General features: G+C 63.3%; 1 protein-coding gene across 1 annotated transcript in view; it reads left to right on the top strand.

Annotated features, from left to right (window-relative positions):
* Positions 1 to 21,899, top strand: part of CAMK2B (calcium/calmodulin dependent protein kinase II beta) — a gene marked incomplete in the record, with an annotated part of 80,771 nt that overhangs the window by 28,985 nt on the left and 29,887 nt on the right. The window contains 2 exon segments of the mRNA XM_088018652.1: positions 11,479 to 11,538; positions 18,437 to 18,491. Coding sequence (XP_087874778.1) covers positions 11,479 to 11,538; positions 18,437 to 18,491 — 115 coding nt within the window.

Raw genomic sequence — 21,899 nt, 5'->3', positions numbered from 1 at the left:
TCAGCATGTTTCTCTGACGGAAAAGCAGTCTATAGACAACTGGTCGCCTCCCCCTGTGCGGGGATCTCGGGGGTCTCGGACCCTCCGCAGCCCCTCCCGGCCTTCCTCGCTGAGGGGGCCAGTGGGAGGGAGGGAGGGGACAGGGTCTCCACGTGGACTCTCACCTTCGTGCTGAGTGTGGGCCAGCGATGGGCTGGGGCTCGGCACGCCCCGCCCCCTCCCGTGCCTCAGTGTCCCCAGCCCTAATAGGGATAAAATTACTGTGTGCTTGTTTCCAGCGCGCAGGGAGTAGCATGCTTAGGAGCGACCCACAGGCACAATGCTGCCCGAGACCTCCCCTCTCTGCCTCGCTCCCCTGCTGGCCGCCCAGCCTGCAGGCCCCGGGCCCCCTCCTCCGGGAAGCTGCCCAGGGCCTCCCACACAGCTCCCAAACCCCCGAGCCTGAAGGCATTTCTCCACTGACCGCTTGCTCCCGGAGGGCGCTTGCAGCTCTGTGCCCTTCCTGCTCCCAGCCCCTCCATCAGGCTGCTGGGCTGGCTTCTGTGAGCCCCGGGTTCTCATCTGGGCCCATCTTCTCCCTCCCACTAACTCTCCCCAGGCCCTTGGCTTCTTCCAGTGCCTCACATCCCTGGGGCCTTTGCACGCATGTGTTCTTTCTGGAAACGCTTTTCCCAAACTTTCCGTTGATGACATTTCCTCGGACGAGTCTGCCCTCAGCCTCCAGTGGAATCTGGGACCCAACTTTATGGCTGTCTTTCCCACCAGACTTCTGGGCCCTGCGGGCAGGGCCTTGATCTGCTCGGTTCACCGCCATGTCTCCCACACCCTGGTGGTGAGCGCTCCAGATATTGGTGTTGAGGGGATGAACACATGCTTTGAGTGGATGCATTTTGATGAGGGGCAAGTAGGGTGTATGCAGGAGAGGGGTTAGGCTCCCAGGTGTGAGGCCAGGGATGGAGGGTGTCTAGAGGGTTGACTGCAGTGTTGGGTCTGCGGGGGAGGCCCTGGTCCTCTGGACGCTCAGACACCTGAGCACTGGGGAGGTGCATCTCTGTGGAGGGGAAGCAGGGAGGCAAGGCCTCGCGGCCACTCTGCAGTCACAGGACATGTCCTGAGTAAGGGCTCCCAGCCTGCTCTGTGGCAAGCGCCAAAGCCACTCCCTTGCCAGGAAGACCATTTCCGAGATCTGCGCCCAGCTGTCCTGGGAGGAGGGGTGGAGAGGGGGCCGCGGGCTGTAGGGGCTAGAGTGTAAGGCTTGCTGCGTCCTTGAGGAGGGGACTGTGGGGCATTCGGAGTCTGTGAACACACCTGAATTACTGAAGTACTGTTAACAGAAGCAGTTCCAGGGAAATGAATTGGCTGGGGTAAGGTGGTCATGGGGCACCCGAGTCTTAAAACCACGTCTTGTTGCCCCCCCCCCCCCCCCGCTCATTGTCGGCACCAAGTGGCTGCTCTTGGAGGCAGTTTTGCTGGCTTTGGAGGGCATGCTGCGGGCATGACCCCCGAGCACCCGGAAAGCAGGGGCTGGCAATGACCCTGGGTGGTGGCTAAATGTTGGGGAGGAAGGACCTGCCGAGGAAAGGGGCCTGGGGCAGCGATCGTGTCCTGACCTTCAGCAGCACCGCATCTTCACACGGCTTCTCAGTGACCTTCCTCACCCCCCGAGGTCGGACTGGGCACCCTGTTTCACAGATGAGAAGACCGAGTCCTACCGAAGCATAGACTTGATCAGGTGCCCAGAGCTGTGCTGAGCAGAGCCTGGGGCAAGGGCAGCTTTAGGTTGCACCCAGCTGGGGGGGCTGACTGGCGTCAGGCATGGGGCTGACCTCACAGGTGGGGCTCACAAGTGGGGTTCATCTCATGGGTGCGGGGGCGATCTCTAGATGAGGGAATTGAGTGAGGAGATCAGGCCTCGCCTCTGGGCCTCCTGCGACGCCCCAGCTGATGCCCAGCTCACCCCCAGGTCCCTTCCTGGGTCAGCTGGGCAACCCTCTCCCTAGGGTCCGTGTGGCCCCCTGTGCCTTGGGGCGCCCCTGCGCGAAAGCATGATGGGGAGGAGTGAGCCCGGCCCCCTCTCCCCAGAGAAACCTGAACCCGCCCAGGCCCCCTTCGCACAGCCGGACCCGGGTTTTGCGGCCGCGGGGAAGCCCCATGACCCACAGCCCGGAAGACGACCCGGGCTCCGCGGAACGGAACTGGGTTAACAGAGGACGCGGCGCCGCATTGCAGGGGCTGCTGAGCATGCGCGGCCGGCGCCCCTCCCTCCCCCCTTCTCCGCCCCTGTGCTCCGGGGCGGGGGGGCCCCTCCCCACCGTCCCCTCCCCTCCCTCCCGCCCCCCCATGCTCCTCCCTCGTCCAGACCCCTCCACCTTCCCTCTCAGAGGGTCCCCGCGGGCTCAGAACCCCTCCCCTCCCTCCTCCCCTCCCCTCCCCTCCCCTCCGCTCCGCTCCGGAACAGCTTCCCTCTGCTCTGCTCCGGCACCCCTCCTGACCTGGGCACCTCCTCCGCTCCGCTCGAGCCTCCTCCCTGGCTGCTTGGAACCCCTGGGGCCTGAGCAAGGGCCTTAGAGTGTAAGCAGGTCCCAATTTCAGATAAGCAGTGGTTTTTTTAGAATAAGTATGTCCCAGACCCCCAACCAACTTTCAGTCCACTCTGCCCTCACGTTGAGGATCCAGGGGACCCTGGGCGGTGGGAGGGGTCCCGCGGGGACTTGGGGGGTGGGAACGGGGGGCTCTCCCTCTGCGCCCTCCCCCTCCCGGCCCGGCTCTCAGGTTCTGCTGGGGGACCCTCATTCCCATGTCAGAGGAGGAGGGGGAGCCTCGCGGGAACAGGCTGGGTTGCCAGATTTAGCAGTTACACGTGGATTTCAAATAGACCATGAAAAGAATTTGAATAGAAATGCGGCCCAAATCGAATGGGCCATACTTACACTAGAAAAGAGTTGTTGTTCGTCTGAATTTGGGACATACTTATATTAAAAACTTCTTGTTGGTTATCTGAAATTCAAATTTAACTGGGCATTTTGTGTTTTATCAGGTAGGTGATAAGAATAGCTTTTTGTGATTAATTCATCAACCAGATAGGCTGAGTCAAAGCTTCTGAAAATGGGGGTGGGGGGAGAAGGGCCCAGGGCAAGGGCGGAGAAGGAGCGGAGGCCAGGCGGTGGGGGGGGTCCTGGTGGGCTCACAGCTGAGGTGGAGAGCATGGCCACCTGGGGTTGGGGTGACTCTGGGGTACAGCCGCATTTGTGAAGGCGGAGTCAGGCCCCAGGGGCTTTGGGCCCTGGAGATCTGAGTGGTATCAGTGCTCCTGGAGCTCAGGAAGCCACAGTGCTTCCCCCCCACCACTGGGTTGTGGGGGGCAGAGGCGGTGAGGGGGCAGCCGGTCCCGGGAAGGTGGACTGGCCTGGGGTGGTGATCGGGAGGGTCATCAGGAGGGAATGTCTGTGAACTCCTGTGCTCTGTGGGGTGGTTTTATCAGCCCTGTCCTTCCCTGAATCTGAAGGGACCCTTCCCAGCACCCCTGCCCACACCCACATGCACCAAGAGCCCCCTGGAGGTGGGTGCAGGCTCAGAGGGGCAGCTGTAGGTCTGAGGACCCGGGTTCTGGCCCCAGCCCTCTCTCTCAGCAGGTCCTGGGGGCCTTGTGGGCTCTGGCTGTCATCTTTGAGTAGGACTGCGATGCGTGAGCCCTGCACCGTCGGGGGCCGTGCCCATTCGAGGAAGGCGTACGGTCTCTGCTCACGCCAAGAGCATGGCCCAGCTGTGCGGCTGAGGCAGTATCAAGGGTGCTGCTGGGGGTGCTCAGGACCCTACCCGATGGGACCTATGGCGCTGGGGCTGGGCAAAGAAGCGGGAAAGGAGGCAGCCGCTGGGATCTCCCGTCACCACACCCTCCTGTCCTGGAGGGTGACAGTGTCCTGTCTTACAGCTGACCAAACGGAGGATTCCAGAGGATAGTCACCACTGGTGAGGGTGGGCGTCCTGCCCTGCGGTCACGGGCATGACCCAGCACGGCACCCAGGTCCCGGACAGCTGAGACGGACAGCAGCCTACGCCACCCAGGCTCGGAGCCCCGGGAGGGCTGCACGTCACGCAGGCCCGCGTGCTGTCCTTGGGGACGTGTGAGCAGCCTGGGCAGTGGGAGGCAGGCATCGTAGTGACGAGAGTGGAGTCCCCGGTCCCCACAGTGGGATGTGGTCAGCTTCTCTGAATAATTCCTCCCTGGCAGTGGGTAGGAGGGCACTGCACCTGGTGCGCCCGGGGAGGTGGCCATGGGGCGGGGGGACCTTCTCTGGCAGCTGAGGGGCAGGAAGCCCACAGCCAGGTTGCGCTAGACGAGGGGGCGGCACAGCTGGGGTCTCATGTTCAGGCCCCGTCTCAGAGCTGAGCTGCGCCCCGTGTTGGGTGATGGCTCTGGGCCTGAGGAGGGAGTGAGGAAGGCCTCCGTCCACGGGAGACCAGCTGACAGCGGGGAGGGAGGGCTCTGGGGGCCCAGCTGCCACTCAGCCCCACGTGGCCCACAGACAGCTCCGAGGCCCCGGGGCTGTCGTGCGGGGAGGGCCTGGTGGCTGTCTTTGTCCCCGGGGCAGCTGCAGGATGGCACAGACACCCTTGTGGGGTGGGGGAGCTGCCTGACGCTGGTGCAGTAATTGCTGGTTGCCGCGTTGCCTTTTTAAAACAAAACTCACACAGAAGTCCGCGCGTGGGGGCGTCTTTTCATCGTCCTCCCTCTGCCGGCACCCCGGGGCTCCTGGAGCAGGATGGGGTGCCCCACAGGAAGCACCGCAGGCTGGCGGGGGCCTCCCCCCACAGCTGCCCGCACGTGGGCTCTGGTACCAGGTCCCCCTGGTGACAGCCCGGCTCCACTGCCCCCCAGCCTCCCTGGGCCCCGCACCCCATGTCAGAGTTGGGGCGACGGTCATCACAGCCCTACCTGGCGGGAGCCCTTGGCAGCTTCTGGGGCCTGTGCAGAGCGCTAGTCCCAGGTGGCCTAGCAGGACCCCGAGCTGCCCCTGGGGTCTCCCCACCAGCCCCATCCGCAGGCTCAGTCTGTGGAAGCTCCAGCTCAGGGGCATCCTTCCTGAGAGCAGTCTCTTTCCGGCAGTTGGCAGCCCGGCGCCCAGACAGGATGCTGTTAGCAGGACAGAGCCGAGGTGGGCGCCCCCAGTGTGAGCAGCTGCAGCTGCTCCAACCTGAACTTGCCCGCCTTCCTGACCGCTCCTTCCCCAGGCCACCCCCCCTAGCGCCTCGCGACCCTGCCCGTGTGAATGTGCAGGACGTCGAGCGGCTCAGAGCCCCGGGGGGCCAGCCTGGGTTCCCCAGCTCTGTCCCTGGGGATTTTGAGAATTCGGGGACATGAGAGTTACAGGCTTGATGCTAGACAGCGTGGGCCCAGGGCGATGGGTGATGTGGCTATCCGTGAGCCTCCTGAGATTCTAGAAGGCACCCTCTTGCCATCTGATGGTGCAGGCGTGGAGATGGGTGGGAAAGCAGAGGAGGAACCTCTGAGTGACGTCCCAGGGCCCAGTGCAGTGGGGTCACCTGGGGCGACGGGTTCTCATCTACGTGCGCTGAAGCCCCCGGTGAGGGGAGTGGGGACACCTGCCAGTGTCTGGAGCGTCTTGTGAGATGGGGCTGGTGGAGGGAAGCAGGAAAACAGGTCAGGTGCCCAGCTCTGCAGGACAGGCTGGGAGTGGGGAGATAGAGGTGGGGGCAGGACTCGGGGCTGGGGTCTCCTGTCTGTCAAGTCCTCTCCCTGGGACCGCCCCACCCTTTCCCACATGGGAAACAGACTCAGAGCGAGACTTGGCTTAGTTCAGGGTCCCCATGTCCAGTGTCCCCCATGGCCACCAGAGGCTGGCCCACAGGCAGTCCCCCAGCTTGATGACCCTGGTTTGGGCTCCCTGCTGATTTAGCCTGGAGGGAGCCCTGCGTGGCCAACGGCTGGATGCAGGATGGGATGAGGGGGCTGGCTCCCCCTGCAGGCTGTGGCTCCCCCCAAGTCCCCTGGGGTGGTCAGCACCTGGCCTCCCCCCGGGGGGCGGTGGGGGGAGCTCTGTCTCTGGCAGGTGCATGGCCCCCAGCTGACAAGGAGGCAGCCAAGGGCCTGGGTTTCGGCCGGACTCCCCACGGCTTTGCCCACCCCTCCGAGCCACCAGGCCCCCCCAGTGCTGGTCCACATCTCCACCTGGGGCCAGGCCACGCACACACTCCCACACCCCATAGCCTGAGGGCTGGCCATTCTTCTCTCCTGGGGCCTCGGTGGGCACTCATGTGTCCCTGCAGAAGTGGACGCTGACCCTGGGGCAGGGGCCGGACCTTGACACAGATCCCCACGGGCTCCATCCAGGAGCTGCTGGACCTGGTGGGACCTCCTTGGGCAGCCGCTGCCATGGCCTGTGACCTCGGCCGACTTCCTGACATGTCCCAGCCTCCCTGCTCCCCGGCCCGAGCCCTCTGCCATGCCTGTGTCCCTGGGTCATCCTGCGGACAGGGTGGGGGAGCCGATGGAGCCCCAGGTGCTGGCAGGGCTCCCCAGTGAGCGCAGCCTGCCTGTCCCATCCCAGGGGGTCCTCGGGGGTCCAGCGGCTGCCCTCTCAGCCCCCGCCGCCTGCTGGGCTGTGTGTACTCTCCGTGCAGGACTTCATGTTCCATCCAGCACGACTGCTGGTTTTTCCCAAGAGGTGGCCTCGCTTGTCCCAGGCCGAGCCTCGGGGCGGGGGGCGGAGGGCGCAGGGTGGGGCAGCAGCTCTTCCTGCCAGGTGGGCCTGTCCCCCCTCCCGTCCCTCCTCCGCCTGCACCAGTGCCTCGCGGGCGTCCTTCTGCCCCTGACAGCTCAGCTGCGGCTCCTGGCAGCTGGTGAGGGGCCAGGCGCCCACCCACTCCCACCCCCCGCCCCATCTCTATTCTGAGTCACCCATAGCCGGGGAGCGGGCGGGGCCGGCAGGACGGGTGTCAGGGCTGGGAGGGCCACATCCCTGCGGGGCCTTGAGGAGTCTGCAGCCTGGGGGCGCGTCCTGGCCTTGGGGACTGAGTCTCTGTGCACCTGCTTCCGTGGCTGGGACTGCCAGCCACAGGCATCCTCTCCCACTTGTGGGTACAGCCTCCCACCTCCCTCGGCTTCCTGACTCCACTTGGGGTGACCCACCCAACGGGGACCTGCCTGGGGAGACCCCGCTTGGGGAGACCGTGCCTGGGGGCCTCTACCTGGGGGAGACCCTGCCTGGGGGGGGCTCTGCCTGGGGGAGATCCCGCCTGAGGGAGCCCTGCCTGGGGAGCTTTACCTGGGGAAGACCCTGCCTGGGGGGGCTCTGCCTGGGGGGGCCCTGCCTGGGGGGGGGCTCTGCCTGGGGGAGATCCCGCCTGGGGGAGCCCTGCCTGGGGAGCTTTACCTGGGGGAGACCCTGCCTGGGGGGGGCTCTGCGTGGGGGAGACCCCGCCTGGGGGAGCCCTGCCTGGGGAGCTTTACCTGGGGAAGACCCTGCCTGGGGGGGCTCTGCCTGGGGGGGCCCTGCCTGGGGGGGGCTCTGCCTGGGGGAGACCCCGCCTTGGGGAGCCCTGCCTGGGGAGCTTTACCTGGGGAAGACCCTGCCTGGGGGGGCTCTGCCTGGGGGAGACGCTGCCTGGGGGGGGCTCTGCGTGGGGGAGACCCCGCCTGGGGGAGACTCTGGGGGGGCTTTACCTGGGGCAGACCCTGCCTGGGGAGACCCTGCCTGGGGGCCTCTACCTGGGGGAGAGCCTGCCTGGGGGAGCTTTACCTGGGGGAGACCCTGCCTGGGGAGACCCCGCCTGGGAGAGACTCTGGGGGGGCTTTACCTGGGGCAGACCCTGCCTGGGGGCCTCTACCTGGGGAAGACCCTGCCTGGGGGGGCTCTGCCTGGGGGAGACCCTGCCGGGGGCAGACCCTGCCTGGGGGCCTCTACCTGGGGGAGAGCCTGCCTGGGGGGCCCTGCCTGGGGCACTTGCTGTGTGGAGCTGGCTTCGGTCTCCTGCTGCCATTTCTCGGGACATTATTGGAGTGAGGTGGGTAAGGCCTGCTGTGTACGTGGAACAGATGGCACCCACATGTGGACATGTGTGGCAGGTGTCTGTCCCTTCTTGCCCCTTGGGGGCCCCTCCCCATCCCTCTCCTGCCATGCCAATGACAGCCCCAAGCAGCCCCTGCCTCTTCCCACTCGCGGGTGGCTCCTGGGGTCTGGGAAGTGCTGTCCCCGTGGGGGGTGTGTAGGGCTCTGCCGAGTCTCCTGTCCCCAGGGCTCACAGCACAGCTGCATCTGCTCCGTGTGACCTGGGACCTGCGTGCGTCCCCTGGGCCCCCGGACACAGTCAGTGCTGACCTTGCTCAGGTCTTCAGGATGGAAGAAGGCAGAGGGGCCTCCCCTCTCTGAGGTGGGGTTCCCAGAAGTTGGGGGAGCAAGTTTGCCCTCACTCCCTCGGCCCCCCACTTCTGTCCCCACCCTGTCCGTGGAAGACGACCTCAGAGGTGCAGTCCCTGTGGCTAGTGCACGTGGGGGGTGACGCAGGCTGGGTCTGACAAGGAAGACTGGGGAATGGAGACCACCCTCTGGGGGCGGGACACATGGGGTGTCAGTAGGGCAGACTCGGGTTCTCGCGTCCTTAGCACAGGTGCTGTGTGTGCCCTGTGACAGGTACCAGCGTTCCCTAACAACACACTAACCTGTGGGAGCGGGGCTGCAAGCAGCAGGTGCTGGGCCGCAGGGCAGCTCCAGGTGCCCCAGACACTCAGGACACCTGGCCACAGCTCTGGGAGGGCCCTTTTGAGCCTCATGGCTGGTCTCAAGGCTGGCCTGGTCCCTTGGACCATGCAGCCCCCACAGCCCTAGCAGGTGCCTGGTGAACCCTCCTGGGGTAGCCTGCTGCCTGCCCAGCCCGGACATCATTACAGTGGACATGGTCCGAAGGGGTGCTGGGCTGGGGTCCCTGGGGTGCTGGTGGGCCCTGGGCAGGGCGGGTGGTGTCCCAGCTGCACCCCCCCCAGGCCTGCTCAGTGATCACTGCTGTGGTGTCTGAAGTCCCTATAGTCTTCTGTGGGCGGCCAGAGCCCCAGGAGGGAGGCGGGTGCAGGGATGAGCAGGGGCAGCGAGGTCCCGGGGTTCATCAGGATCGCCGGCCCGTCCCACACCGTGCTGCCCGCTGGGGAACCGGGTGGGCTGCAGGTGTCCTTCCTGATCCAGCTGACAATTTAGGGCCGGGACATGCTTCTTGTGGACCAGACTGGGTTAAATTTGGCTCACTTCACCATGACCATGATGGGGTTCATGGTGTTGTTTGGAAGTTAAGTAATGATTTGGAAGTTAATGATTCCTTGCAGGAAGGAATCAAAGGCTGTGGGCAGGGTGAGGGAGCTGGCTTCGTGAGAAGGGGGACAGCCTCCCTTTCCCATCCTGGGTCAGGGAATATCGGCTTAGACAATTAATTTCCGGGCAGATGTCACCGTCGCAGGTTTTGGGAACATGCCTTCACTAATCCATGGCTTTTGCTCATTGAGACCGATCAAACCGTTTTTTAAAAAACATTTTCTCTCAGTATAAAAGGAACACAAGATTGTTGTCAGAGTCGGGGGAAATACAAAGAATAAAGTAATTTATTGTTTAATAATTCCATCATTCTGCTTCTTAGGGGGAAGTGTGGTCACGGTCTGGATGCGGCTCTTTGCGGCGCGTGTGTGTTGTGACTTCGCGTCACAGCCTCTTCCCGCCCCGTGCGGCCGGCCTCACAGCGAGGGGCATGGCCCGGAGCGTCACCTGCTGGGGCTGTGGGTGGGTGCCAGCATGTGGCCCAGCAGCCAGGCTCCCCTTCTTGGCGCCACACAAGTGATTTCTCTCACCCAGTGCGCTCGGCCGTCGGTCAGTCTTTGGGATGGGGCTGTGCCCTTGGGGACAGCTACAGTCTTTTCTGTATTGCTTACTTCCCAAAAGGGGGTTCCCATGTGCATTTTTCTCCTGATTTTTATGTATGAAAACGACCCCAGCTCCCACCTCCCCAGCCCCCTGAGCTCTCCCTGCTTGAGCGTCGCTCCGTCCCGGTCCACATGTGGAAGTGCTTCTTGGTTGTCGTGCACACGTGGGGGGAATCAGCTCTGACGGTCCTGGGACGGTTGGCAAAATTGGAATACAGACCGCAGGTTATGTTCACGTTCTGTATCGCGTTCGACTTACGGCACTGAGATCGGGCCAGAGAGCGTCCTCGTTCTTAGGACATGTTCACGGGCTGTCACCTGGTAGGAGCACGTGGAGTGTGGGATTTCTCTCAGACGCTCAGAAAAGGTAAGTGTGTGTAAGGCGTGACGTTCCCGCTCAGGAAAGGCACGTGCGTGTTTGCAAGTCTGTCCCAGCCTAGCACTGTCACACGGTCCGGGAAGAGCTGACCACAGAGGAGGCAGCCGGCTCCCTTCCTGCAGAGGGACCTTCTGGTGCCTGGGTCTGTTCCCCCCAAGCCCAGGTGGGGACCAGGGACCAGCAGGTCTGGGGAGGCCTGCAGAGTTTAGCACATTCGCCGCACACCACAAAGCCTTCCTGATTTACCAGGGATCGGCAGACAGATAGCACCCACCTGCTGGTACAGTAATGTGCTCCCCAGACCCTTGCTCCGAGGGGCTCAGCACGTGCAGGGGTGGGTGGGGGCTCAGGACCCCTGGCGCCCCCTCCCTGGGGCAGCTGCCATCCTGCCCTTGGGACCCCCTGCCTCTCTTGACGGTTTGGCCACACCTGTGTGCCCAGCGACCTGCATGTGTTGACCTCTGTGAAAGACAGCACATTTTGGGTCTTCCTTTGTAAGCGGCTTGTTGGCTCAGCCTGTGTTGGGGAGTTGGGGTGGTGTGCCCGCGTTGCCGATGGGTGATTCTGTTGTGCAGCTGTAAACATTTTAATTCTGTGTTCTCTAGTCAATGGAAAGATGGATTTTTTCAGTATTTTGCTTTTAAAGTCCCCATCAAATTTTAAAATCCTCCTGGTATCCTGATAGTGTGGAATAGAACGTTTCTGATAAATGGCTCAGTCCTTAGAGGCCCAGCCTCTGGAACAGAAGCACTGGCCTCGAGGGGCAGGGAGGAGGGCCGGGAGGGCCCCCAGGACCTCCTCCAGCCCCATGGCCACCGACGAACACGCTCGACTTCAGCAGGAGGCTCCGACGAGTCTGGAATTAGGACACATAAGTGGAGGACAAATCGGGGCTGTCAGCTCTGCCAAGAAATGTACAGCACTTTGTCCTCCCGAACCACCTTGGGGCTCCCCGCCTCTGCCTCCGTGGGCCTCTCGCCACAACACCCAGCAGCCTCTTCCTGCCCTGGCGCTGCCGGCCAGGGGACCTGGGCAGTCGGCGGGCGCGCGCGGAGGGAGGCGGTGGGCACCTCCCGGGCCGTGAGTGTGTCTGGCACCCACTGGTCTCGGTGCTGGGCCCGGGGGGGGTCACGGCTGCTGGGGCATGAGGTCACACCGTGTTGCTCTCTGTCCGCAGATCACCAGAAGCTGGAGAGAGAGGCTCGGATCTGCCGCCTTCTGAAGCATTCCAACATTGGTGAGCAGCCCTCCCGGGGGCGGGCGCGGGGGCCCAGTCTCTCTGCCCCATGGCCAGAGGCTTTCTCTCCCAAAGATCACGCTTGCACAGGGACACCCAGAGGCCTCCTTCTCCATCTCCGTAGAAGTGTCCCCACCCTCAGGCGCTTGGCAATGGCTCTCCCTCCTGACCGGCGGGGACCCTGGGGGCTCCGGGCAGCTCCCTGTGGCAGCTCCGCCTGGATGGGTCCCCGCCCATCGCTCTAACTCCCAGCTGTGATCCTGGCAGAAACATTCTGTGGCTTCAGAAAAGCCACAAGACGGCCCAATTAAGATGAAAAACGGTTGGAAACGGAAAACCTCAAAGGCCGTGCCAAGCGCCGTCCTGGCCTGAGGTCTGAGGTCTGGTTCTGGGGAACCACCGCTGTCCCCTGCTGGTCCTTGCCGCTGCGGCCTGGGGCGGTGGTCCCGGCAGGGGCTGCAGAGCCCCGGGAGCCTGGGGCCTTGGCCTCAAGGACGGTTGCCCTTTTTGTGAAAGCCCAGATCCTCCTTGTGCACCCACAGGACCCTGGAAGTCAGCTGGGCCTCCCGGGCCGCTTGACCTCCACTCATCCACATGCCTGCCCCTCACCCCGGCGGCTCTGGGGTGGTCCCTGCCTGCTACCTTGGGGAGCAGGTGTGTGTGTCCTCCTGCCCGCCCTGCTCCACCACTGGCCCTGTAGGGACTACTGAGGAGCCCCCTGTGGGAAGCAGCCGGGAGGCACCGACGGGCCATTGGGTTTGCTGCCTCAGGGGGCAGCCAGGGAGCTTGTCAGGGTGGAGTCTGGGCCCCTCCTTCCAAGGTTCCTGCTCAGTTGTGCCAGGACAGGGCCCAGGACTCTGTTTAATAGGAATGGCAGGCCGGGTGGCTCAGCCACTTCTGGAGCCCCTGGCCTGGGGGGTGCATGCCACTCCCAGCTCCCAGGCCAGGGCCTCAGCCTCGGGGAGCCCCAGGAGGCTGCAGGAAGCCTCAGCCGGTCCTTAGAGCCGGCCCTGGGAGCTCTGCCCAGAGGCCTGTGGCCCTGCAGGACCCGTGGGAGGGGTGGCAAAGTCAACACGCCCCCACTTCCTGGGCATCCCCCCGCCCTGTGCCCACAGGAAGCTTCAGCCCTGGGCACGGGCCAGGCCCTTTTACTTCTAGCTTGTCAAGCTGCGTGTGTTGGACCCACTGGCATGCAGGGTCCTGACTCAGAGGCCTGGCATGGGCCCAGGAATTGGAGCTTCACCAGTGTGCCTGGTGGTTCCGATGCCGGCGTCCGCAGGGACCCCAGCCACTCTTCACTGGCGGGGTGGGGGGGGGTGGGCACATGGTGGGCTTCAGTCCGACCTTCCACCTCCCCGGACACCAGTCACCTGCTCACCCTCACCACCACCCCGCCAACTCTGCCCACCCCTCTGCCCTTGCCAGCCCCCTCCCCTGCATCATCTGAGCACCAGCTGAGGGTGGGTCAGGAATTCCCTTTTAATAGGGGAGGACCCAGGTGTTCTCTGGGTTGGTGTTTTGTGACAGTTTTTCAAAAGACATCTCCTTGCCCTGCCTGGATGCCCAGTGTTGTTCCTGGTCAGTTATGATCAGTCCTGAAGTCCTCATAGCAGCTTCATTCCAGAACACAGGGAGGCAGAGCTGAGACTGGGGTGCAGAGGGAACATTCCAGAACACGGGGGAGGCAGAGCTGAGACTGGGGTGCAGAGGGAACATTCCAGAACATGGGGGAAGTAGAGCTGAGATTGCAGGGTGCAGAGGGAACATTCCAGAACATGGGGGAGGCAGAGCTGAGATTGCAGGGTGCAGAGGGAACATTCCAGAACATGGGGAGACAGAGCTGAGACTGGGGTGCAGAGGGAACATTCCAGAACACGGGGGAGACAGAGCTGAGACTGGGGTGCGCAGGGAACATTCCAGAACACGGGGAGGCAGAGCTGAGACTGGGTTGCAGAAGGAACATTCCAGGACAAGGAGGAGGCAGGCTGACGCAGGGGGATGCAGAGGGAACATTCCAGAACATGGGGGAGGCAGAGCTCAGGCTGGGGGGTGCAGAGGGAACATTCCAGAACATGGGGGAGGTAGGGCTAAGACTGCGGGGTGCAGAGGGAACATTCTAGAACATGGGGGAGGCAGAGCTCAGCCTGGGGGGTACAGAGGGAACATTCCAGAACATGGGGAGGCAGAGCTGAGGCTGGGGGTGCAAGGGAACATTCCAGAACACGGGGGAGGCAGGGCTGAGACTGGGGCATTTAAAGGGAACATTCCAGAACGTGGGGGAGCCAGAGCTGAGACTGGGGTGCAGAGGGAACATTCCAGAACGTGGGGGAGGCAGGGCTGAGACTGGGGCATCTAGAGGGAACATTCCAGAACAAGGAGGAGGCAGGGCTGAGACGGGGGTGCAGAAGGAACATTCCAGAACACGGGAAGCAGAGCTGAGACTGGGGTGGAGAAAGAACATTCTGGAACAAGGAGGAGGCAAGCTGACAGGGGAATGCAGAAGAAACCTTCCAGAACATGGGGAGGCAGGGCTGACACAGGGTGGTACAGAGAGAACATTCCAGAACATGGGGAGGCAGGGCTAGACTCGGGTGCAGAGGGAACATTTTCTGTAGACTCAGGAGGGGCTCTCTGGGGAGTAGTGGGAGAGATGTCTAGAGGGAGGTGAGGGGTCCCCTTGCTCCTGGGCCTGGGTCTGCCCAGCCCCACTATGGACAGAAGTGCCCCTGGTGCCCGTGGCAGAGGCAGTGGGACCTTGTTCAGCCAGGTGCAGGGCGGGGGCTCTGGGCGGGGCTCCCCATCCTGTGCCGCTTCTTCAGAGCATTTGTGTTTGGGGCATGGGGAGGGAAGGAGCCTCAGTTTCTCCATCTGTAAAGTGGAGATGGGCACTCAGAGGGAGTGCCCGGGAGGAACTGAGAGGAGTCAGGTGGAGGGCACAGCGCTGAGCCCTCCCTGTGGAGGTGACTTGGGGAGGCTCAGAGTCAGGGTCGTGGCCGGGGGCCCAGCCTTACTGCTGGAGAGCTGCCATGGCTCTGAGCTCCCACAGGGTCTGTGTGTGTCGAGTGGGGCCGCACAGGCCACACACTGCTGGGGCTCTTAACTTGCGTGAGTCACCCGCGCTGCATAACCAGCAGCAAAACTCAACCCACGGGCACTGATTTTCTCTGTGGACTCAAGAGCCGTGGGGCTGGGTGGTCAGGGCTGCTACATAACCTGCAGGATCCGTGCAAAATGAAAATGCAGGACTCAAGACAGCAGAACAGACCTCCTGGGCCCGGGCCTGGGCAGCTCCGCCGGGGCTCCTTTGTGGTGTGGACACTGGCCTGAGCTGTGTCTTCCGAATGTTTGCCTGCATCTTCGGCATTTGCTTCTAAGGCTTGCTCAGGCGGCTCTCAGTGGGAGGCCGGAGTCCCTCCCTACTGGGTGTCTCATCGGGGCCACTTGAGCATCTTCAGCACGTGGCAGTGGGTCCCCGGAGTGCATAATGACAGGGACTCAGAGGGAGACAGGCAGGTAGGGAGGGAGAATGAGGGGCACGAAGCTACTTTTTCCTCCCAAAATGTAGTAAAATGCACATAGTATTTATAATTTTAACCGTTTTTAAGTATATAGTTCAGCGGCATCATGTATATTCACAACATTTGTGATTGTTGCCATCGTCTGTACCCACAGTTTACATCATCCTGGGTGGAAAGTCTACACCCGGGAAACGCTACCTCCCGTCGGGCCCCCCAGGCCCAGGAACCACCACACACTGTGTCCGTGGATTGGTCCCCACTAGGGACCGCACAGCAGTGGGATCACACATTGGTCCTTTTGTGACTCTTGCTCGGCATAACATCCTCACCCTCCGTATTGAAGCGAGTTGCAGGATTTCCTTGCTTTTCAAGGCTACGTAATATTCCGCCCTGTGGCCAGACCACAGTTTGCTTTTCCGTTCACCCGACAGCAGACCCTTGGCTTCTCGCCGCCTGTCGGCTGCTGCAGACTGCTGCTGTGGACGCGGGCGGACGTGGGTGTGCGAGTATTTGTGTGGATCTGGCTTTCACATCTCTGGCCACACACCCAGCGGTGGCGTGGCTGGCCCACGGGCCAGTCTGTGTTTCACTTTTGCAGGAACCACCATGCTTCCTAGGCCTAGTTTAGGAGGGGCCGCGCCATCACCCTGCCGATTCTCTTCTTGAAGGCCGGCCACACACGAGGCTGAGGGACCTAAGCTCTCCTCTTGAAGGAGGAGCATCAGAGCATGGGGTGCGTTTCGCCCCCCACGATGAGCATGTGGGGCCTCTGCTGAGCTGTCATGCTGGGAATGAGGTGCACAGAGCCAGCTTCCCATCAGCAGCTGCCCAGGCAGAGCCCTCCCCAGCTAGTACAGTTTCTCTTCAGAGACAAGGGGGTCCCTGGGCAGGGCAGAGGAGGCAGCCATGTGGCCTGGCTTCGGCGGTGCCTTCTGTGGGGAGTAGCCCTGGGTGTCTGGGATGGGCCTCACCCAGTGTCCCCCAGCCTCCCCCCAGCCTCCACCTAGCCTCCCCACAACCTGCACTCAGCCTCCCCCAGTCTCCCCTCAGCCTCCCCCGGCCTCCCTCCAACCTCCGCCTAGCCTCCCCCAGCCTCCCACCGGCCTCCCCACAACCTGCACTCAGCCTCCCCTCTGCATACTGACCCTCTACTCAGGGCCTGGCTCAGAGAGGGCAAATCCCCACCTTCTGGTTTCTGGGGCTGGAACTGACCTCCTTTGCCAGGTGGTTCACCCCTGAGCTTGGTAGATGGGCACCATGGAGGACATGCCCTGGGGGCACTTCCTGCCTGGACGGTGGAGGCCAATGCAAGTCGGGGAGAGGAGAAAGGTCTCTGGATGTTACGCATCCGGGCCAGGCCTTGCCACCACAGCCAGCACGGGGGTGCAGGAAGGGGGTCCGGAGGCTGCCTGGGAGGGTGGAGGGGCCCCCTTGAGAGCCCCCTGGCTTGGGACTCAGGTACAGCCCCTGGAAGAGCTGTGGCCCTGGCGAGGGGGAGCATCCTGGGTGCACCCCTGTGCCCTCTGTGTGGCGGCCTCGCGGGGCTTCCAGGCTGGGCTCTCGGGTGCAGGCGGGGCAGGCTGTCGTCACTACGTTTCCTGCTCAGTGTTACGTACTTCCTGCTTTATTTAAGTAGGTTCTGTGACAAGTTGCTTTCTCCCTAGGCTCTGTTAGAAATCACGGTCTGGTATGCTAGATAGGTTTCCTTCTAAACCATTAAAATAACGTGCGTCTATTTTTTAAATGGTAAAAATGTTTAAAAAAAAATGTCCACATGCACGCAGCCTCCACTCCCTCCTAGACCTCCTGTGTCTCCCAGGCGAGGAGGTAGGACCTGCCAGCAGGACCTAGGAGCCCGGCCCCCTCCCACCAGCACTGGGGAGCAGGGGCCCCCTGCAGCACCCCAGCTTCATGAACCCCTGGGACTCCCCAGGGAAGGAGAGTAAGGCCCCCAGGAATGTCCCTCAGGGGCCCCCAGGCCTTTCTTGCTTGGAGCTCCAGGGGAGGCGGCTGGGGCAGAGGAGGCCGCACCTGGAGGGGGTGAGCTTTTGTTCACTGCGCTGATTTCACAGAGGGTCCCAGAGGGAGGTTGCAGTGAGCAGGGTTCTGTTGGGTGTTGGGGAGAGGCAGGTCATCATCGGCTCTGCGCGCTCGGAGGCCTCTGGGATGTCCCCGGGAGAGGTGACTGAGCCCAGGCAGCTGGTGGAGGCCCGGGGCCCGGGAAGACCTCGCTTTGTGAGCATGTGGCCGTGGGGTTGAGGGGGCGCTGAGGGCGGAGGGGAGAAGGCTGGATGCCGGGCCCTTGAGCAGAGGCACAGAGCAAGAAACGGGAGGGCAGCAGGCTAGAGGAGCTGGCTCCCAGAGTCGGCGACCGGACGCCCTGACTGCTCGGGCAGGAGCCCGGCCTCGGTGCCAGGCTTTGGCCCACGTCTGCGACCACTGCAGCCAGACTGGGCTTCCTGGCATGTAGACACTGCCAGCCGGGCCCCGGGAGGGTTACAGCCAGAGGAAGAAGGAGGCCTGCAGGCGGTTCGAAACTAGGCAGTGTCGAGGGCGTGAGGTCGGGGCCTGCCTACCTCCCTGCCGGGAGAGGCCCAAGGAGCCACAGGCCCTGGGGGTTCCGAGCCCTGCTCCGCTTGCTGCCTGGCCCTTGGGGAGCCATGCACCTCTCCATGGTGGGTGTGGCCTCTCGGGTGGTGGGAGCGCTCTGAGCAGTGCCTGCAGGAAGCAGAACCTGGCACGGGAGGGGCAGCGTCCAGAATGCACGTTCCTAGAAATACTTGCTGTTTAGCGCCGGGGGGCATCTCCAGCTCCACGGAGCGGCGGTGGTGTTTTGTGTTGAGAGCCACTTACTTGGCTCTCCACTCGCTCGCTCGTCACAGGCTAGCCAGCACCCTCGGGCTGGGCACTGCTCCAGGCTCAGGGACACACAGAGCGGACCACACAGGCTGGGGGAGCACCTGGAACCCGAACCCAGGGCCTGAGCTTCTGGAAGTGGTGCCTCACTAGGCTCCCTTTGCTTGCCCTGAGAGGCGGGCGACCGAGCCCTCGGCTTGTGTCACGGTCCTGTGAGCGACTCCTATCCAGGGCCTGGTCCAGCAAGCCTCTACCCTGTGGCCCCACCCCACCTGTGACCCTCTGTGCCCTGGCCTGGGTCTCCCTCGGGCAGACGAAAAGGGACAACGGACACATAGGGCCCCGTGGATGTCCGCCTGGGACCCATGGCTCTCCCCTTGGGCTCTGCCCTGCAGCCCCTCCGCTGCAGGGAGCCCCAGGCCCCTGTCGGGATGGGTGGGCCCCCTCCGTGAGGGAGGGGGGCTGTGCAGCGAGGGTGGGTCCCGGACTGGGCCAGCCCCTCACGGCCTCTTCTGTCCCCACAGTGCGGCTGCATGACAGCATCTCTGAGGAAGGGTTCCACTACCTGGTCTTTGATCTGTAAGTGCCTGAGCTGGGGACGCTCCCCTGCATGACTGGGGGGCAGACGGGGGGGTGGGGGGGATCTGAGGCTGCTGCAGCCCCTGCCTCCCAGGCCCCCTCCCTTCCAGCCTCGCCAGCACAGCCTCCCCACCATCGGTGTCTGGGGTCCCACAAGGTTGGGGCTGCCCCCCGGGCCCTCTCACCCACAGGGGGCAGCCCGGGGGGCCCAGTTGGAGGGGCAAGGGGAAGGGGAGGACCCAAGGAGGCCTCCCCTGGGGTCCTCATCACAGCCGACTGGCATGAGCGTGTGTCCACACGAGCACGTGCGGTTTCTGGGGCGCGTACGTGTGTGTGTCTGTGCGTCCACGCATGTGCGTGTGCAGGGTCCGATGTGCGGGCCTTGGGGTCTCTTACTTCCTGCTGGATTGAGGAGCAGTGAGCTCATCCCCGTCTTTCCCTGCCGGCTCCCACTGCGCAGCTATATTTGGCTGTCCGTGAGTCACCGCCGCTGGGGGACCGGGAGTGGGTGGGCAGGGCTGCAGGCTTTGGGCGGCCCCAGTGGCCTCTGGATGTCCTCAGGGCCAGGGCGCTGTCACCTGTGTGACGGGACACCTGCCTGGGCAGCTTCTCCTCCCCCCAAGGACAGATGCTGCCACGGCCATGGGGCACGGAGCCTGAGGAGCCCTCAGTGCCCTCCGGGTTCCCAGGTCGAGAGAGGCTGGGACTGTCCCTGCAGGGGCTCGGTCCTCTCTCAGTGCCCCAGTGTCCTGCCAGACCACGCTCTGAGTCGCCTGCTAGGCAGCCAGGGCTGGCCTGGGACACAGCTGCCACCACCAGGCTGAGGCTGTGCCTTAAACGTCTGTCCCATGGTCCGTGCGGAGGAGGGCAGGCTTGCTGTCCCCTCGCCCCCGGGTGCCCCCAGACCCACCCAGCATCACAGGGAGTGTAGGGGCCACGGGGCTGGAGGGCGGCCATGCCCAGGCCCTGGTGGCAGACAGGCCAGTGGGTGTGATTCAGGAGAAGACAGCAGGGAGAGAACGGGCTGTGGGTGTCGTGTGCATGCGTGTGTGTAACTGCATGTGCGTGCGTACGTGTGTGCATGCACACGTGTAGGTTCACGTCTCTTGGCCTACACGACAGGCAGGCGTGGGGAGCTCTGGGAGGCCAGCGAGAAGTACTTGGCGGTGTTTCTACGGGCGCGGGGGAGGGGAAGGGCCCAGGTCCTGCACGCCCTCCCCAAAAGCCTCTGTGGCCCCCAGGCCTGTGGTGGTCCTGACCCCGCGGAGGCCCCTGCCCCTGGGCACCCAGGATGCCCTTGGCCTCAGGCAGCTGTTTCTGGGGTGGGCAGGGAGGCAACGGGGAAGAGTAGAGACACGCCCTTCCCCTGCCACAGCCCCTCCCGGTCACGCTGCACACCCACTCCGGGTCTGTGGGGCCAGAACTGGGGAACCACTTCTCGCCTAGGTTGGCGTCACCTTCAGGAGGCCCCAAGTTTGGGGGAAATATGGATTCAGGAGTTGAGAGGTTTCCCCATTCCACCCCTGGGAATGTTCCAAGGCCTCGGGGACAGCCCAGAACCAGCCACGTTGCCCCGCTGAGGACAGGGAGGACAGAAGGGGATGTTGGCCTCTGGGTCAGGTTCCTCCTGGTCCACGTGGGACGCCGCCCCCCCCCCCCCCCCAGCAACCAGTCCCTGCCCTGTAGCTCTGGACCGTGTGGCCCAGGTGCCCATCAGCATAGACGGAAGCCTCCTGTGGACATGGGGACCCAGAGGGCCTGTCCCCAGCCCTGGGTGAGGACTCCCTCCTTGCACACACATACACACCCAGGTGCACTCCTAGGCATATATATGTGCATACACGCTCCTGAGGCTCTGCCTGCATTAGGCAGTCGCCTGCTCTGAGCTTCAGGCTCTTTTCGTGGCAGGTTGGGACCCTAAAAGCACCTTGCTCCCAGAGTTGTTGGCATGTCCAATGAGATCATGAGGCAAGTGTGTAGCTGGGGTGGGGGCATGCTAACACCCAACACGTCCTGTTTTTCTTTCCCTCCAACTTTAAGGGAGAGCCCACCCATGCCAGGGACACCCGTTCAGCAGGGCCCGTGCCTGTTGCCCCTGCCACAGGCCAGCCCTGCCCCGACCACAGGGCACAATACAGATGGAGAGGACACAGCCCCTGGGGCCCGCGCCACTGCAGAGGGAGGTGGCCCTGGGCCTGCCCGTCTCAGGGGTGGGAAGCCTGGGTGGAGTCTGCTGGTGGACTCAGAGCCTGCTGAGTTGGGTGGGGGGCTTGGGCAAGCCTCGGGAGGGCTCCTCCCTGCTCCCCCTACGTCTGTGCCTCACCCCTGTCGGCTTCACCTTTCTGTCTACCCGTATTTTCCAGCCCAAGGGGTCCCAGGTGGCCCGGAGTCTTTCTGGTCTTCCAGGGGGCCTTCAGACAGTGGCTCCTGTCTGGGTGTCCCTCCTGATCATGGGTCCTTCAGGCCCTCACTGAGCAGGGACACATGGCAAGTGGGTGTGTGGACAGAAATCCCACCCTCCTCCGAGATAGGCCTTTGAACACCTCGTGGTCTCACCTACCAGGGACTGGTAGGCACTGTCTCTCTGGACCCTGGCTCTGTACAGGGACGCATGTCTGGTTCTGGGGGACTTGAGGAGGGATCCAGATCTCTTCAGGCCTGGGTAACACTGCAGAGGCCTGGGTCAAACTCCTGTGCTGCCCCCTCTGGGCACACCACTCAGCTGAGACTCCGTTTTTTGAGCATGATCGTGCCAGCGTCATGGAGTGGGTGCGAGAATGAAAACGTGAAATGATATCACGTATGAGGACTTGGTCAGTTGTTAGTCCTAGGAGACAATGAAAATAGGGTGGAGGTGATGGAGGAGGAGGAGGAGGTGATGGAGGAGGAGGAGGAGGTGATGGAGGAGGAGGAGGAGGTGATGGAGGAGGAGGGGGAGGTGATGGAGGTGGAGGGGGAGGTGATGGAGGAGGAGGGGGAGGTGATGGAGGAGGAGGGGGAGGTGATGGAGGAGGAGGGGGAGGTGATGGAGGAGGAGGGGGAGGTGATGGAGGAGGAGGGGGAGGTGATGGAGGTGGAGGGGGAGGTGATGGAGGAGGAGGGGGAGGTGATGGAGGAGGAGGGGGAGGTGATGGAGGAGGAGGAGGAGGTGATGGAGGAGGAGGAGGAGGTGATGGAGGTGGAGGAGGAGGTGATGGAGGAGGAGGTGATGGAGGTGGAGGAGGAGGTGATGGAGGAGGAGGTGATGGAGGAGGAGGAGGTGATGGAGGAGGAGATGATGGAGAAGGAGGAGGTGATGGAGGAGGAGGAGGTGATGGAGGAGGAGGAGGAGGTGATGGAGGAGGTGATGGAGGAGGAGGGGGAGGTGATGGAGGAGGAGGAGGAGGTGATGGAGGTGGAGTGGAGGAG

The sequence above is a fragment of the Eumetopias jubatus genome, unplaced genomic scaffold, assembly GCF_037043125.1.
Source record: "Eumetopias jubatus isolate StellerSeaLion01/CBP00866 unplaced genomic scaffold, mEumJub1_p1.0 scaffold_14, whole genome shotgun sequence".
Classification (NCBI taxonomy): domain Eukaryota; kingdom Metazoa; phylum Chordata; class Mammalia; order Carnivora; family Otariidae; genus Eumetopias; species Eumetopias jubatus.
Note: the sequence above shows the minus strand (reverse complement) of the source record. Positions and strands in the feature narration are given on the sequence as shown.